The 17,447-nt window shown below is 41.1% G+C and overlaps 1 protein-coding gene across 5 annotated transcripts in view; it reads left to right on the plus strand.

The window, feature by feature from the left end:
- Positions 1 to 17,447, plus strand: part of PRMT8 (protein arginine methyltransferase 8) — a 70,855-nt gene that overhangs the window by 3,030 nt on the left and 50,378 nt on the right. Inside the window, exon 1 of one of the 5 annotated variants that reach the window (XM_030040908.1) lies at positions 16,970 to 17,073. The exons of the other annotated variants lie outside the window; for them this stretch is intronic. Coding sequence (XP_029896768.1) covers positions 16,999 to 17,073 — 75 coding nt within the window. The 5' untranslated portion in view covers positions 16,970 to 16,998. Of the gene's footprint in view, positions 1 to 16,969; positions 17,074 to 17,447 lie in introns of those variants that run through there. 5 annotated transcript variants of the gene reach the window in all.

Genomic DNA, 17,447 nt, shown 5'->3' on the forward strand with positions numbered 1-17,447 from the left:
ATTCTCTATTAGTACATTTTTGTTGTTTAACTGCCTTTGTCTTCCTGCTCGTGCAATGCTGCACACACTGCAATATCATTTTATGGAGAAGGCTTTCTTAACAACCACAGTTTCATTCCAATGCTGCATACAGGTTAGGAGAATATTAAAATGCTGTGCTTCCTCTCCTCAGATTATCCATCTGAGGAGAGATTATCCAGTGACAGATCTGTGAAAATATTGCAGATGAGGCATATTCTGCTGCGCTTCTACCTTAAGAAAAGGGATACATTCATAACACCTGCCAAGATATTGTCTATTTTATTAATTTTCATATTTGTGATGTTAAGATCTGTTATGTACTGAGAGAAGTAGTCTGCATACATGCAGACTTAGAAGTGCACCAAGCAAAATATGCCAAGACCTTTGAAGCTCTTTCACTCGTCAAGCATCTATATTTAGCAAAGTCATATGATACCAGTTTGACCTTCAAACCTGTATTTCTCTAACTTTCTCCTGAAGTTAGCAAATGTTCTGTGACAGAAGGGATACAGGACAAAGCATCTCACTTTTGGGCTTACCACAGTGTCAGAGAAAATTAGGAATTGGTATAAATTTGCTTCATTTGAAACCAGTGGGGTACCAGTAGTACAGATGGTTTGATACTGACTAAATTTCTGAGGTACTTTGATGCCATGGTGATAGGCATGATGTAAAAAATGTCAGCTATAATGAGAGATGAAGAGGTAAAACATTTAACAAATGGTCAAAATGCCCCACTTCCAAATCATTCCAGAAACCTTCTGGTTCTTACTCAGATTGATTTGAGCCAATTACTTTTGTTACAGCTTCGTAGTAAATTTTTTTTTTTTTTTTTTTAAATCTACCACAACTAAGAGCATTAATCAAATTTTTGGTCAAATATGGCAAGTATACTGTTTCAGTATTAGGGCAGTTTTAAAAAATACATTAACACAAAGAACGTGAACACTGTATAAGAAACTTTTTATTCCCTTAACTACCCTCTGATGACCATAGTGCTAGCTCTTTAGCCTAAAGAGCTTAAAGAAATGATTACAACAAATACAGACAAGGGAATACCAAAGCTACAGTAAGACAATACTCACTGTTTCCTCAAATGAGAATACAAGACAGTAGAAAATCAATAGCTCACTAGCATTACTTTCCAGTCCAGGAAGGCACCTTGTGTTATCAGGAAACTTAGAAAAGTGTGCTCCCATGGTACCAGATTGTACACACATTTACATTACCAGTATCCCCATAGCCTTATATCTTGATACAAAACTTAGTTAAGTAAGTGGAAGTGTTGCCACGGGTGTTGTTGGATCTTGGATCAGGCTCAGAATAGTTTTGTAATTTTATTGTGCTGATAACAGCCTGATATCAGCCTGTCTGCCAGAGTTTAAGTGGAACCAGTATTTTATTGTATGTGTTTATAGCAGCCTGAGGGTACACAATGCTTTGTATAAAAATAAAAGTCAAGGGGAATAAAACCATAAGTCTGCTCTATTTAGAGCGTCACTGAAGGCCATAGGGGTCCCACTAATAGGAAGCTTGCTAGAATGGTTTCAGATCCTTGTTTGGAGTGCACAGGGGAAAAAAGATTCAGAAAATCTTTATTCCCCTCGGCCATCCCATGAACTTTAAGAGAAGTTCCATTGGAACAAAAGCTGTAGAATCCCTCCTCGAGATATAAAAATGAACCCTTGTCTAAGTAAAACAGGACTGACTGCATAAATAACATCCAGGATTGAGTTCTCTGCAAATAATTAAAGGCACTCAGACAGAAAACAAAGTGAAACTGTTCTTTGTAGAACATGCGCACAAAGATTCTGCAAAATTCAAGATTCTGACCTGCTGCAGATTTTGGTTTCTGTGTCTTTTTATTTTAAATGTATTAAATGGGAGCCATATTAACAGTAGGCCTGGTATCAGTGATGGGAAACAAATAGAAAGAAATGAGATTTCAGAAGAAGTGTGCCTGAATGTAGCTTGTGAACCTATGCCAGGTGAAGGGAATGGAATCATAGTATAGTTTGGGTTGGAAGGGACCTTTAAAGGTCATCTAGTCCATCCCCCTGCAATGACCAGGGACATCTTCAACTAGATCAGGTTGCTCAGAGCCCCATCCAACCTGACCTTGAATGTTTCCAGGGATGGGGCATCTACCAGCTCTTTGGGGAACTTGTTCCAGTGTTTCACCACCCTCATTGTAAAAAATTTCTTCCTTAAATCTAGTCTAAATCTACCCTCTTTTAGTTTAAAATCATTAGTCCTTGTCCTATTGGAACAGGCCCTGCTAAAAATTTTGTCCCCATCTTTCTTTTAAGCCCCTTTTAAGTACTGAAAAGCTGCAATAAGCACAAAGTGCTGTAATAACACAAAGTGCCAGGGTTTATGTGCATATTCAACAGACATATACATCTACACGTAACAGGTTAGTTGCTGACTGAAACAATTCTAGAACCTGAAACTGTGTTGGTTTTTTACAATGCAATTGCACAGTAACTTCATAAAAGGCAATTCTTATGCTAAGATTTCACAGTGTCTGTAGAGAGAAAAGATGCCTGTTTCATTGCTAAGAATAGAGACATTAGGTAGTTTATTAATGGTAGCAAAATAGAGTCCTTCCTGTATGTCCTATTATACAAAGCTTGGGGTTTGGTTAGAAAAATAAATTCCTTGGAAGGTTTGGGCTAACAGGCATAATAGACATGCTTTACCATACAGATGAGAGTAACTGGTGCAGTATCCTGAGATCCAGGTCTGTGAAAGTAACTGCTTTGCTATTAGAAGTGGGGAGATTACAGTGTCCTATCTGCATGAAATCTAGCCATACCACTACTGAGGGGAAAACAGATTATAAAATCTGTTGAAATCATGAACTTCTGTTTGTGATTCATGAGTAGGAAGAGGGGTTTCTCCTTAATAAGTTATCGAAGTACAAATGAACAAAAGCAGAACAAGAGTGTACTAGCAGAGAACAGTGGACTGAATTTATTCAGTAAATGTAAGTTATGTTCCTGGCTATTACACTGGATGATCTTGGAGATATAATTTAATCCCGCTGAGCTTTCCCATTCATACTGTTGAATTCGGTGATTCATTGGTGAAAGGTGCTGTAGAAGATTATTATTCGGTGTTACTAACTTGCTTAGAACACCATACATGAATAAACATTAATGAGCGGGTGATGTTTACCCAAGAGAGAAATAGTGCTGCTATGTGGTGTCCTAACAGAAGGCTAACAGAAGTCACGACAGATCTGGCATGGTGTCAGGTAGCTAGCTGAAGAAGCAGTTTATGACATACATTTCAACCTTACCGAGTGGTGTGCCACATACGTATGTCACGTAACTTTGAACAACAAAAGTTGTGGTAGCTGGTGTGTGCAAGTAGTATAGGTAGCTATAGAGACCAGATCAGTGCCCCATGCTCTAGTTGTTTTGCACTGCTGACAAGGCGGTCAGAAAGCTGACCCGTGATGTCAGTGAAGAATCTTTCATTGTGGGTGTAGTCAAATCACCAAGGGCTATAGAGGCTGCTCTGAGTTAAGGCCGCGAGTATTCCACTTCACCACATTTTGATCCTGTACAATGCTCCTACTAGTAACAAGGCAGTTCTAATATAGTCATGGGGGCTTTTTTGGTTTCTAGCCAATTCAGGAGTGGGGGAGCAGAAAGACGGCTCTGAGCCATCTTCTCCTACCAACTTCAGCTGTGCAGAACATTAATTTAGCTCAGCTGAAGATCGCAGTGTAGTTAAATGCATTCCATTCGTTTCTCAAATTTAATACTAAATATTCAAGACATTGACCATAATATTTTGGCCCCATTGAAGAAATAACTTTTGGTTGGCATTAATAATATAAAAAGGATCAAAAAACATTTATGCTTAAATAATAACAGCAATCACTCAAAGCAGAGTTTCAAGATAAAGATATCTTAGTGTGGATTATCATCTGCCAGCATAGGGTTGTTCTAGTGAACAACATTTTAGTGTCAGGAAGACTGGTATTTTTTAGAAGGGGTTCATCTTAGTGACATCATGGGCCAGATCATATTGTGTCATTGTGGCAATGCTAAAAGAGAGGTTCCCTTGCACAGAAGTTGCCCTAATGACTCTTTTTTCCAACCTCAGTCTGTGAAAAGCACCAAATTCTTCAGCGAAGAGTACAAGAAATTCTGTAGATGACCACCTTTGTAATTGTTCTACCTCCGTGCCGAAAGTGAGCTTAGCAAGACTGACTCGTGCCTTCCAGGGCTTCACCCTCAGCCTGATTGTGAAAGATGAAGGCTTGTGCCCTTACTGGTACAGGCAGAGCAGAGAAATACATAAAGGTAAAAAAGCATTGAGCCAAATCTTTTCATAAGATTTTCTGAGTTTGCAACAAAGTTCAGTCCATTGACAGATGAGAAGATGAACAGCTAATGGGGCTGAATGATCAAACTGGTTGCTCCTACCTCTGATTCCACAGAGAATCCTGCTGCCTGATGTCCTGCTCACTACCTTTAATGCCAGCTTTATTTTGATCTAAAGTTTAGGATAAAAGGGGATTGTCTTTTCCATAATTTTCTTTCTTCTTTGGGAATAACCTCCAAGCAACAGAAACAAGAAGCACTCATCTCAAGGAAGCAAAGAGGAAATTGCCCACCAAGTGGCTGAGTTGATGGCCACAAGGGTGTCTTCACCAAGCCAGAATGGAGCAATTGCTGACTAATCACAGCCTACTTGGCTCTTTCCTGTGTTCTTGAACAGGTACTGACTGGCTCCATGGAGTCTTTTGGCGTGCTATTGCTTTCAAGCTGTTCCATGGGAGCCAAGACAACTTTCTAACTTCACAGTGGCTGTGAGAGGATGGGCACTATTTCACTCTTAGTATTTCAGTGTTCAGCTGAGATTTAAGAGGTGCAGAAAGACGAAGGATGATGGCTTTATTTATTTCTCATAAGCTAGGTTTTTCAGGTCTCAGCTGTGAAAAATCTATCTCAAAAAATCCAAATTTTAAAAGGTGTGTAAATTTTGTCTCTTCCATAACCTGCATATTTCTAAAAATAGAAATTCAGTTTGAAAATCTGGAATAGAAAATCTATTTATCTTCATTTTAATGCATCAACAATTTGGAGATTTAGCGAACAGAATTGGAAGTAAGGCAGGCTCACTTGAAGAAGCACTCACTGCCAAGTTTGCTTTTCTGAAAACTCTGTTAAATGCAGAAATAAAAAATAATTTTGCTTTGTATTTTGAGTGTGAAAAGTTAGGTGATCATAAATAAAACCTCAATGTCTTCGCTTCCCAAAATGAAAAGAATATTTCAGTAACAAAACATTTGCAAGGAAATTATGGTGGCAATAAAATGTTTAGCTAAAATTTTAGACAGAGACACAGTAAAGAAGGTGAGGAGAATACTATTCTCCCTCACTTAAAATATCCTGTCCTGCTCTTAAGTTTGCATGTATGGAGGATTGCATTGTACCTGGGCCTTTTCCTCCCAGAAAAAATTATTGTTTAAAAAGGGGCATTACCACCTTTTCTAGCCATTATTCACAGAAAAAGCATTCCTTAAGCTTTTCTGAGAAAGGATGGGGAAAAAAAAACAACTTTGGAAGAGGGGGCATGGAGGTGTGTGTTTTCTAAGACATGGTTTTATACCACTTTCCTCCTCAGCTTTTCCTAGTGGCAAACTTCATCATTGTGCAGCTGGCAAGCTTCACATTCAGCTTACTGTTTAGTCTGGACCATACACTTAAGTTCCTAGTGCTCTTGTCCTGTCCAAGGATCCAAGTATATCTGAACCATTCTGTCAAAGTTCCCCCTCCTCTTTTTAAAAGAAAAAGTAGCATTTCCCTCTCTTGTAACAGTACAATGAAAGTAAACATACACTGGTTGGGAAGCAATGGTATATAGTGGTCTCCAAGGTTTAGTGTTGAAGTGTTCCTTCAGTGCCCACAATGCACGCTTGGGGTCACATGTGGCCTAGCAGTTCTTCTGTCCTTCTTGTCCTTTTCTGACCATACAACTTATGTTTCATCACTTCTAATAGCACCAGAAAGCTCAAACCCAGTCTCAGAGCCCAGAATAATGCATGACCAAGCCAGGGCCTTCCAACAACAGTCCACCAGTCCAAACTTATTTCTGTTGTGGACCTTAACTTCTTACTTAGACAGGAGGAGAGGAGACCCTGCCATCTGTTTCAGTTTCTAGTTGCATCCGTGTAGTATTCATCAATCCATTGCCCTGAAGCTTGACCCCAGCTTGGGATAAAGACCAGCTACCGATTTTCTTTTCCTTACTCACAAATAGGGAAGTAATTAACTCTCCCCATAACTCCTTTTGAACTACTTCTATTTGAGGATCATATACCTCATGATTGTGCCCTATATTAGACATTATCCTGTCTGAAGTACAGGATACTTTTTTTTTTTTTTAACTCTAATCTCAGTTACATTGGGATATATCAATCAGGATTAACACCACTGAGTCCTTTATACATAGGGATCACACTCAGTGGCATTGCAGAAACATGGACATGTTGGTTAGAAAGGACTTCTGTAGAACATCTCATGCAACTTCACACTCAGTGTAGAACAGTCACCAGCATTAGATCATGTTGGCCATTGCTGTCTCTAGCCAAGTCTTGAAAATCTCCAAGTATGGAGATTCCATTACCTTTCTAGGCAACCTCTTACAGTGCTGCACAGACCTCTCAGTGAAAAAGTTTTTCTTATTGTCCTATCTGAACCTCCCAAACTGCAAATTGTGACCTTTGCACCTCATTATCTCATCTGCTGCTATTGAGAAGAGTTTGCCTCCATTTTCCTTTTAACTATCTTTCAAGTACTTGCAGGCTGCTATTAGATTGTCCCTTAGCCTCCTTTTCCACAAATCAAAGTTCAGCAAAGTTCAGTAACCTCTTCTTACAGGTCATCTTCTCAGGCCCATGACCACTGTATTATATAGCATCTTGCTTATCTCCTTTTAACTAGAAGCTGTGCAGAAATGTTACAAGAATGGAAAGGAAGAATATTTTCTTAACTGAAAGAACTTTGTAGCAGAAGACTAACTGATTAAATGCACAAGGCCAGGTAGTGTCAATAAAGTGTATTCTGCAGAAGTCCCTTGTGGCTGAGCCCAGCTGTGTATCTGGCATGTTTTACTTTGGTATTTTAGGTTAGTCGTTTCTTTTTTCCTCTGGAAAGAGAGAGGTCAAATCTGAAAAGCAGCACGGCTTCTTACCCACAGTTTGCATCTTGTGTAACTCTACAGGTGGAACAGGTGTTTCAGAAGGAAATCAAATGAAATAGTGTTAGCCACATCATAATATAGTTGCCTCCTTAGGAGTCATGGTGTTAGGAGTAGCTGAATTTACAGGCAGCAGGGGGTGTTCAACAATTGTTAGGGATGCTCTGCCTATTGTATTGTTGAGCCTTAAAAAAAGGTAGGGGCCGTCATTACCCTTTCAGTTCTGTTGGCTTTGATATAACTCACTAGATCCTCTGCAAACCTGAACCAGACCAAGCATTTGAAATAATAAAACTGAGGTACAAGAACACTTACTGGTCAGAGAAGACAAAAAAAGGGAATGTATTTTATTGTGCAAGAAAGTATGTAGCAGACTACAATTTCAGCTAAATCCTTTTCAGCTCTGTGTAAGTTTGATGATCTCTTAGATTTCTGGGATTAGGACTGGCAAACGTCAAGTTGCCCTCAAGTAAAAGCCCTGTTGTGGAAAATACTATATTTAGTCATGAAACAGAGTGTGCTTTGTAAATTTACTGGAGGTCAGAGGTCATAATGAAATTATTTTGTGAAAGTGGAAAAGAAAAGGAAGGAGGAAAGGGAGGGAGGGAGGGTGAAAAGGAAGGGAAGAAAGGAAGGAAGAGGAGGGAGGAAGGCAGGAAGGAAAGCTAGGGAAATACAATCAACATCCAGAGAAGCTGCTCATTTCCATAAAAGCAGGAACAGTAGAAATACATACTTAAATTTACTGTCAAAAAGTCACGGAATCACACTGTGACTCCTGAATGCTGGTCTTAGCAGTAAAGGGCAAGGTGAAGAACACACTGACTCCATTGGCCTTTTCCACATCCTTTGTCACCAGGGCCCCTGCTCCATTTAGCGATGGGCCCACATTTTCCCTAGCCTCCCTTTTTGTGCCTATGTACTTGCAGAATATTTTCTCGTTGTGCTTCATTGTCCCGTTGTTGGATTCAACAAATGTCAGGAATCAAGGAGCTGTAGGCGGAGGTAGCAAGAGGCCATCAGGAGAGAATCAATTCACCCTTTTACAGCTTGTAAATAAGGAAATAATAGCGGGGCGGGGGGGGGGGGGTGCACCAGCTGGTAAGGTCTAATGCAAACCTCAATTTCTCTGTCAGAAAGAGAGAATAAAAACAACATTGACTGTTTTTTGACTACATTAGTCAGTCATGGAATAAGAAGAGATAGAATGTGGTTCTAGTCCTGTGATTCACCCCAACCAACCATGTATGAGGAAAGAACACAACCCAGAAAAACACAAGACTGGTTTTAATTGGTTGTCAAGGTGTGTGTATTAAAGCTTCCTTGAAATTCTTCATAGAAGTTTGCTTTTACCAGCATTGTCTCACAAATGGTTAATCAACAGTTAGTCTCACAAATAACTGACTGACCATACTGTGAGAGAGAGAGACTGTGGCAGTGAAAGCTTTTCACACACTGTCATACCCTTGCACACACACATACTGTTTTCTGAGACCCACTCCAATCACCATTCCAATGAGTAGAGCCAGGAGAAAACGTGGCACCCCTCACGAGTCTCTGCGTCAGGATGCTGAGCAGCAGCTCAGCTCCAACTCACCGCAGTTCTACCTCAGGCACTCACACTGGCTCTCGCCTCACCTCACCTCATGTTTGATCGCAGTCACATTGTCATTGCTGAACTTGACATATTACTGAGAAGATCTTTTTCCTAGCTTGCTGTTTTAACTACATTATCCTTCTATTAATATCTAATCTGCTGAATCTTTATATTCTGTTAAATCAAAAAGCTGATTGTCATTTTGAAGGCCATTTGAAGCATGTGTCCTGCTACCTATCATTTCTCATTCAGTACCAAGAGGTTAATTCAAGCCTCCAGTGCCAAACTCCATCTCACACTTCTTAGATTTTTCAAACATACTTTAATGAATTACAATACTAGTGCTGTGACAGCGAGTATACAGTTTTAATGAAGGTTAGCCTGGAACTTGTAAAACTAGTCCAATTCAAAATTGGGTTTATGTTTCTGTTTTCTCTGTATTTGACATTCAATTTCTGTCCTGCTTTTCCAAGAGTATTTTTGTTTAAGCAGATAAATTTAATGGGAGACAAAGATAAGGATTTTTTAAGCAAAGAAGGTGCTTTCGCTTATTACTGTGAGATTTTCATGAAAATGTGAAACTATTCTTCTAGGATTTTTTTTTTTTAATAGAAGACATGCTTTCTTGTAGCCTCAGTACAATTATGTTATTGAAGAAAAAAGTCTCTGTGCCATCTTTCTATAGGTCTGATAGGTCTGTTCCTTTCTCAACAGAAAGCCAATAATGCTCCTTAGTGCTCATAAAATATGTCTTTGTCACTTTGTAAATTGGAAGGCACAAATATTTATGCTTGCAAGGTCTATTTCCACCAGGTAAAACTGAGTATTCTAACCATGCCTACTGGAAACAAAGGCATTCTGATCTCAAGACAGGTTTACCCTCAGTAAATGCAACAGTTTCAGCAGAATTATTTGTGATTTATATAGATTCAAAACCAGCTCACATCTATATATAAAATTGTATTTAAAAGGATGAATCACCAGTGGTTTTGCTCAAGAATAGAGTTTTCGTCATTCTGTTTCATGATTGTATAACAATGTTAGGAGTATACTTTCTCATATCCCTTTCTTAGCTGTTTAAAAGATGGGTCTGAAATAGCAAAAGCTTATTTGCTTGTTAACACGAAGCTATACAAGCCTGATTTATATCAACGTGACTATCAACAACTGCTTTTGACATGCACTATGTAGATATCTTTTTAACAGGTGTAGTTCAGAACCTCTTGGAGTTAACATAAATTGCTGAAGATCTTTGAACACTTCAGTAAATGTTCTATTAATAATACAAGAAATGCTGAACACACTGGTTTGCTCATGTGTGTCAGTAGCACTCAGCATGATTATTTATTGTAGAATCAAGTTCCATTGACTGGCAGGATATTTAAAAACAGTCCTCATCCACCTTGTATAATATGGAGCAAAAGTAATTCCACTGGAACTAGTGGGATTACCTGTGTTCTGAATGTTAGATACATATCCAGGTTTCTTAAATAACTGCTGAAAACACATTGAAGTCAATTGTGCTATTTGCAGCCCTCTTGAGAACAAATACGCTACCTAAGCCTGGAGTTGATGGGTTATTAATCTCAGTCTCTTACAATGAAATTTCTCAGACTAGGTAAACCAAGACCAAATAATGTTTAATGTCCAAATATGAGCAAAGGTACTTCATTAGGCTAAATTTACAGACTGCTTAAGGACATGTATGTCGTCCTTGCTATAAATGAGGACTAGTCAGTCTCAGAAGTATGCACATTTGCCTTTGCAGTCTGAAGAAAGATTAATATTTCTTTGTCTATTACTAAGCAGACTTATGAGCAGCTTTCCTTTACCAGGGTTTTTTTAAACTTGGGATTTAAGTTTAATTAGCTTCTTCAATGTGGTTACAAAATACCATCACCGTTAAAAAAACATTCATATCCAGTGTAGTTCCAGCGTCTGATAATTAATGAATTGCCAACAACCTACCCAGTCACACTGACACAAGTTCCTACACTATTTCAAATCAAGGAAGTTACTCTGCTCCTCATCTTAGAACTAAAATGCAAATGCAATACACAACACTAGTTCTGAATGACCAAGACTATTGTATTTAATAATTCAATAACTGCCTTAACATTGTGATCATTTGTCTTTTCAGCCACACAGAAAAGTATGCAGTTCCTTAAACACACATTAATATGCCTACTTACAAAATTACTTACCATGTGTATGTGTCTTTATATGTATAGACACAATGTTTTATATTTACATAAATTCAAACTGCATATTATGCTGTGGCTTTCGTTTCTTTGTGCACCCAGGTTGTCAGTGTTATTAAAACTATGTCAGAGAAGACACTGCTGTGCCAATGTGGGCTCATATAGTGTAAAATTATAAAATCTTGGTTAAAGTCTTATACCACATCAAATGTTTATATATATATCTATATCTATCTCTGTTGACAGAGAAGCTCTATGTTTAAAAAGCCAGTTTCACAGAAAAGTCCTAGCTTTTCATTCCGTAACATCCTTTATATTCACTGTCTTCCTCTGTATGGGTGTTCTGACAAAATTCAGTTTAGTTGTGGAGAATTACAGGAAGATATAGCCTTCCTTTTCAAGTTGAAATAACAAGCTCACATTTCAAATATAGCGCTAACAAAGTAAGTTTAAATTCAACTAACTTGGTGAGCTGTTAGGAATACAAACTCCCAATTCAGAAAGGGAGCATTTAAAAATATTTGTCTTGTTTCAGTTTAGATCACTTCCCAGTATTCACACCTTTGATTCAGCAATTAAATATAACTGGTCTTGTTTTCTTAAATTCTGTAACACCTACATATCTCAAGAGTCAGAGAATAAGAGCTCACTTGCAAGTCAGACCAATTCAATTAAAATGCATAAAATGCATGACAGAGGTCATGGATTGGAACATTTTTACCAGTAAAAATACATTGAGAAATAAGTGAAAGCATGGTTCTCAAAAATATTTTTTCTTCAAAACCACTTCAGAAATTGAGGCACTGTTACTATCATTCCCTCTGAGTCACTCTGTTCAAGCACCTTTCACCATGCCCAGAGAATCTCTTGTAGGCAGAATATATTCAACTCAAACGTACGAAGCAATTATTTATTGTCTAACATATCAAAGGCAGTTAGGATTAACAAGTTATTAGGCAAAGCACTAATATGCTTATCATTCCCAACATAAGACACGCAAAAAGTCTTTGCTGACCAGGTGATCATGAAGCAGGTGGTGAAGGGTCAGATTCTGCTGCTGCTGGGAACGTCCATGTTGTTTCATGTTACTTCATGTTCATACTTCATGTTGCTGTTGCCATCTTTAGAATCCTTTAGCATGTTATTTCTCTTCACATTATCATTTTTCTTCCTGAATCCTTGAACTTTAAATTCGCATTTCACTTTGTTTTATCTTTCATGGCTCTATGCTACAGGCTTTGTCAAAGCTCCCTCTTACAATTTAGGATTTTTCTCAGGAGTCTAAGCCAGGGTGGCGCATCTGGGCAGTTGATCGTTGCTAGGCCTTGTATCGCACTGCTGAACCCCTCGGAGGACGGGTTGGAGGCTGCAGAGAGTGGGATGCAGCAACTGGGAAGACACTGAGCTGAATGGGTTTTTCTGAAAACCATAGGTGTAAATTTCTGAACACTTCTTTGCCTACGTACCGTTAAGCGATGTAAGAAGCTCGGGCCACCTCCTCCAGCCGCTCTGGCCCAGGACCTCTCCTGCCTGGCCACTGGAGCCCAACCTGGTGCCTGGGGACGCAGAGCCTCTGCCCAGGCTGAGGGACATGGCTGACACTTTCCTGGTTGCAGGTTCAACAAGTAATGAGGCTGTGCGCGTATCTGCCCACACACGCGCGCAGAGGACACCGACACGGCCAGTCACACAGGCTGCCACAGACAAGGCGTTGCCTTCAACAGCGCCTACGTACAGGACTCACGGAAGAGACAATCCACACGCACCCAAGCCCCCGCCTCTTCTCCAGCGGGCAGAGGACCAAGTGGGCACTGGTGCAGGCGCACGTGCACACACCACTCTCCAGGTTCACAAGCACACACGCGTTTGCAGATCCCTCGATCACCAGCACGGCCCCTCCGCCTGCCCAGCACCCCCACCTGGATCCTGGGCCCCCTCACCCGCCCCACAGGGTCCCTGACTTTCCCGCTGGTCCGGCTTGGTGCTCGCTGCAAACGCAGCACTCACAGACTTGTCCCTCGTGCGCTCCACATTCACAAGTCCCCCTGGGCGTACCTGCACGGACCCCCTGCCCGGGGGACCCTGGCCCGGACCCCGGCCCCCCCCGAGTCACCGGCTAGTCCAGCTTAAAGTTTGCTGGTGAACAGGCGTGCGCAGCCCAGGCACGCCAGAACCGGGGAAGACACAGAGCCTCCCCCCGCAGCTGGCACCGGGCACACGGGCAGTGACCCGGGCAGCTGGTTTGGGGAACGGACGCCGTTCCCACCCCCGCGGCTGGAGGTCCGAGACCCCCACTGGCTCCCGGAGCTGACGCGGAGACCCCGCTCGCCCCAGGCGCTGGCACCACAGGCCGGGGGTGCCCACCCCCCGGTCCGACCCCCGCAGCTGGCGCCGAATTCCCCTCGCGCCCACGCGGGTCTCGCCGGGAGCTGGCACCCGGTCCTTGGGGCGCACGCTCGCAGGGGACAGAGAGGGAGCATCCGCAGAGAGATGCTGCGGAAGAGGTTCGGTGGGAAGGTACAAGACGCTGGGACGGGCTGCGTCCATCAGGCACGGGGCTCGGCCAGACGAGCATGCCGACCGGCCCCGTTTTCCAGCCGGCCGGCCCCTCTTACGCCCCTTTCTGTCTCCCCCCTTAGTTGCCCCCGCTGCCCCTTCCCCTGCGCGTCCCCCGCCCCACGGGTCTCTACAGCTCCGTCCATTCCCGCGCTCCTCCCGGGCCGGGGTCCCCCGCTATGCAATATTATCAGTTGCAAAGTCCAGGCTGATCTTCCTGGAAGTGGTACCTGTGGTTTGTTGATCGCCCGTCAGTCAGCGTGCGTGGTGAGGTTTGTTTCTTGCCATTGTCTCCACGTCTGTTTTGCCAGGTCTGTGTCTCAGCGTGTTTTGTTCGTGGTTTCCCCCTTTCCCCCTTAGTTTCCCCACGGACGGGTCCCCAGTCAGGTAACCTCGCTGGAATAAACTTTCTCACGCTCTCACATGCCCTTATCAGTTGATGTGACTGACCCGGTTTGGTTCTCGTCACTCCCTCCCTTATCATGTCAGTCAGGTTTGTGTCCTCCTATGTTCTTGTTCACGGCTTCCTCCTTTTCTTACTGCTGTCCCTGTTGCACTGGAAAAGGTCCTTGACCAGATACCCTTAAGGGAGTGACACTCTCCTTCCACATACCCTTCCACATACCTTTGAAATCCTGGCCCTCATCTTAGCTATACTGTATGCCTGTACTTGCTTAGACATTTATTCTAGTTCTGCACAGATATTTTGTATAGGTTAAATTCAGGGATTTTGAAAGGTTTACCTGGGATTATACTACAATTGGAATGGCCAAGTGAATCCTGTATTTTTGAATTATGATTGTTCTGCACACCACACACATTTGTATAATTTAATCCAAGTCTGGGACTTGTAGTATAATTTAAACTTTTAGTATAATTTAAACCAAGTCTGTAGTCTATTTAAACCAGTCTGGGACTTACTGTGCATATTGTACAATAAGTCTGATGACTCACACATGTGCTGGATTTAGCATATACAAACCATAATTGTCTGTGAGCCGGTCTGACATTTCCTGAAATGTATACTATTTCTGTCCAATCATAGACAAATGTGATAGCCCTGTGTTAAGTGGCTTAAGACTCTAAACCATACTGAAATACTTCAGATAACTATAGACCCACTAAGAGAATGAATGGAAAAATCAGTTGTACCTTGTAGATTAACTGTGCCAAATACAGATAACGTATTAAGTCATTAAAGTCTTAAAAAATAAGGTGTCTATTTTGCTTCATTTAGAATCTCAGTGTAATAGTAATCATGAAGGTACTGTTACGCTCTTCATTATGTATGATCAAGACCTATCTTTCTTAGAAGCCAAAGTTATATCCCTACATAAATCTATGACCAGTACAATCTTGCAAGGACAGAAATAAATGCTACAAGTACGTAGTTATGGTGACAATTTTCAACAGGATTTAGCAATTCTGAATTGTACTGTGTGCACAGAGTACCTTTTGTATAAAGAATGAGAACAGTTCTCTAGCAGCTAGTTTCTTCTAAGTCATTAGCAATACATTTTCTTATAATATGTCATGATAATGAACATCAATATTAATCATATTCTATTAAGCACCATTTATATTTTCCATGCTGTATGTTATATTTAGGGCCTCTTGACTGCATCTGACATTTTTCATTACTTGCAGACTTTTCAGACGTGTGAAAGTCTAATCCCTATTAAAAACACAGAGGCCACTGGGGGTCAAAGTTTCTCTTAAAAGCCACTACCACTCTCAGCTCTACTAAGGGGATTGAGAGTTATAAGGGTATAAGAAGAGTCAATAACAGTGGAGAATTAATATTTTTGCCAGAAAGAGGAAATCTGGTATGTGATTCCTGTTTCTACCCATTTCCTTGTTTGTTGACCTCAAATCATGAGGAAAAATAAAACCAGAAAATAGCTCGAACACTGATTTTACATCTAAATAAATTGGAATAAGCTAATCAAGGCTGGAGAAATGGGCTGACAGGAACCTCATGAAGTTCAATAAGGGCAAGTGCAGAGTCCTGCACCTGGGCAGGAAAAACCCCATGCACCAGTACGTGCTGGGAGCCGCCTGGCTGGAAAGCAGCTTGGCAGAAAAGGAGCTGGGTATCCTGGTGGCCACCAGGTTGAACAGGACCCAGCAATGTGCCCTTGCTGCAAAGAAGGCTGACGGTATCCTCAGCTGCATTAGACGGAGTATTGGCAGCAGGTTGAGGAAAGTGATCTTTCCCCTTTATTCAGCACTGGGGAAGCCACGCCTGGAGTTCTGTGTCCACTTCTGGGCTTCCCAGTACAAGAGAGACATGGACATACTGGAGAGGGTCCAACAAAGGGCCAAGAAGATGATTAAGGGACTGGAGTATCTCTCATATGAGGAAAGGCTGAGAGAGCTGGGAAAGTTTAGCCTAGAGACGAGAAGGCTCAGGGATACAATCAATGTATATAAATACCTGAAGGGAGAGTGCAAAGAGGACGGAGCCAGGCTCTTTTCTGTGGTGGTGCCCAGTGACAGGACAAGAGGCAATGGGCACAGACAGAAACACAGGAGGTTCCATCTGAACATCAGGAAACACTTTTTTACTGTGAGGATGCCTGAGCACTGGCACAGGTTGCCCAGGGAGGTTGCGGAGTCTCCCTCCTTGGAGATACTCAAAAGCCATCTGGACATAGCAACTGGCCTGAGGTGTCCCTGCTTGAGCAGGGGGGTTGGACCAGATCACCTCCAGAGGTCCCTTCCAACCTCAACTGGTCTGTGATTCTGTGATTCCATGAAATCAAACACAAGATAGAAATAAAATTGGAAATCTAAGATCTTTATATATATATTTTTATGCATTGCATTCTTTTTCTTTCCTTGGTTTATATTTAAGAAATCCAGTAAATTTAGGAATCTGTAACAAAGGAACACAGTCCCTGGGTTTCCTCAAACATTCAGTCCTGTGCAATGCTGAGTATGTTCACATCTCTATTAACTATGTTTTCTTTTACACCTGTCGAACTGAGGTCTCAATAAAATGAAAAGGACCAATGATTTATTACAGTTGCTGGATTGTACAGTCTGCACAATCCAGAACAAAGGAAATCAAGACAATTAATTACTTAATATACTTGCCAACAATTCTAAATTTTGCTTTTAGCACTTAGCATTAGTTTAAGTCTTTTAACTGCTGGATATGACTTCACTATCTCTGACACCAACTTAAGATCAAAATCCTACTTAATCATCTGTTTTTAGTGAGAAATCCTGTGTTGAATAAAGATGGTATTATTTATTTGGACCTTTTTAAGGAGGTAGGGGAGATGCTGTTGTCAATTTCTTTTGTTCTTCCTTCGTCTTTTAATCATTTAGATCTTTCTTCACGGTATGGTCTTCAAAAGAAACCTTATTGCTTGTGATATACAATTTGTGTCAGTCATGCTGCTGGTGGCAGAACAGTGCATTCCTCTGACTCGCACCATGCTTCAGAATTCTGCTGAAAATTACTGTGTTGTAAGTAAAAGAGAAAAATAAGCACTGGTTTTTATCTGATGCTGAAAGGTTTTACCTCCAGTGATTCAGTGTCTCAAGAAAACCCATTTTTACAAGCATTTTGCAATGCTTAAGTTCCTGAAAAGGTTAAAGAGTTATTCAAGTCACTCTTTTGGGATCTTCTTGTTTTCCGTGCTATTTTAACAAATACGCACAACTCATTGGTTAGGGTCCTGATGTTCTCTATCTTTGGATCAACAAATCTTTATTATTTTCTATTGTTATTATTTTACTTTAAATGACTGAACTAGGATCTGGATTCTGCTCACGTAAATTCAAATGCTTTAAAAAGGTGTCTGAGTTGGTGGGCTACTTGTCCTGTCTAATCAACAGAG

Source organism: Aquila chrysaetos, chromosome 17 (genome assembly GCF_900496995.4).
Source record: "Aquila chrysaetos chrysaetos chromosome 17, bAquChr1.4, whole genome shotgun sequence".
NCBI classification, from domain to species: Eukaryota; Metazoa; Chordata; class Aves; order Accipitriformes; family Accipitridae; genus Aquila; species Aquila chrysaetos.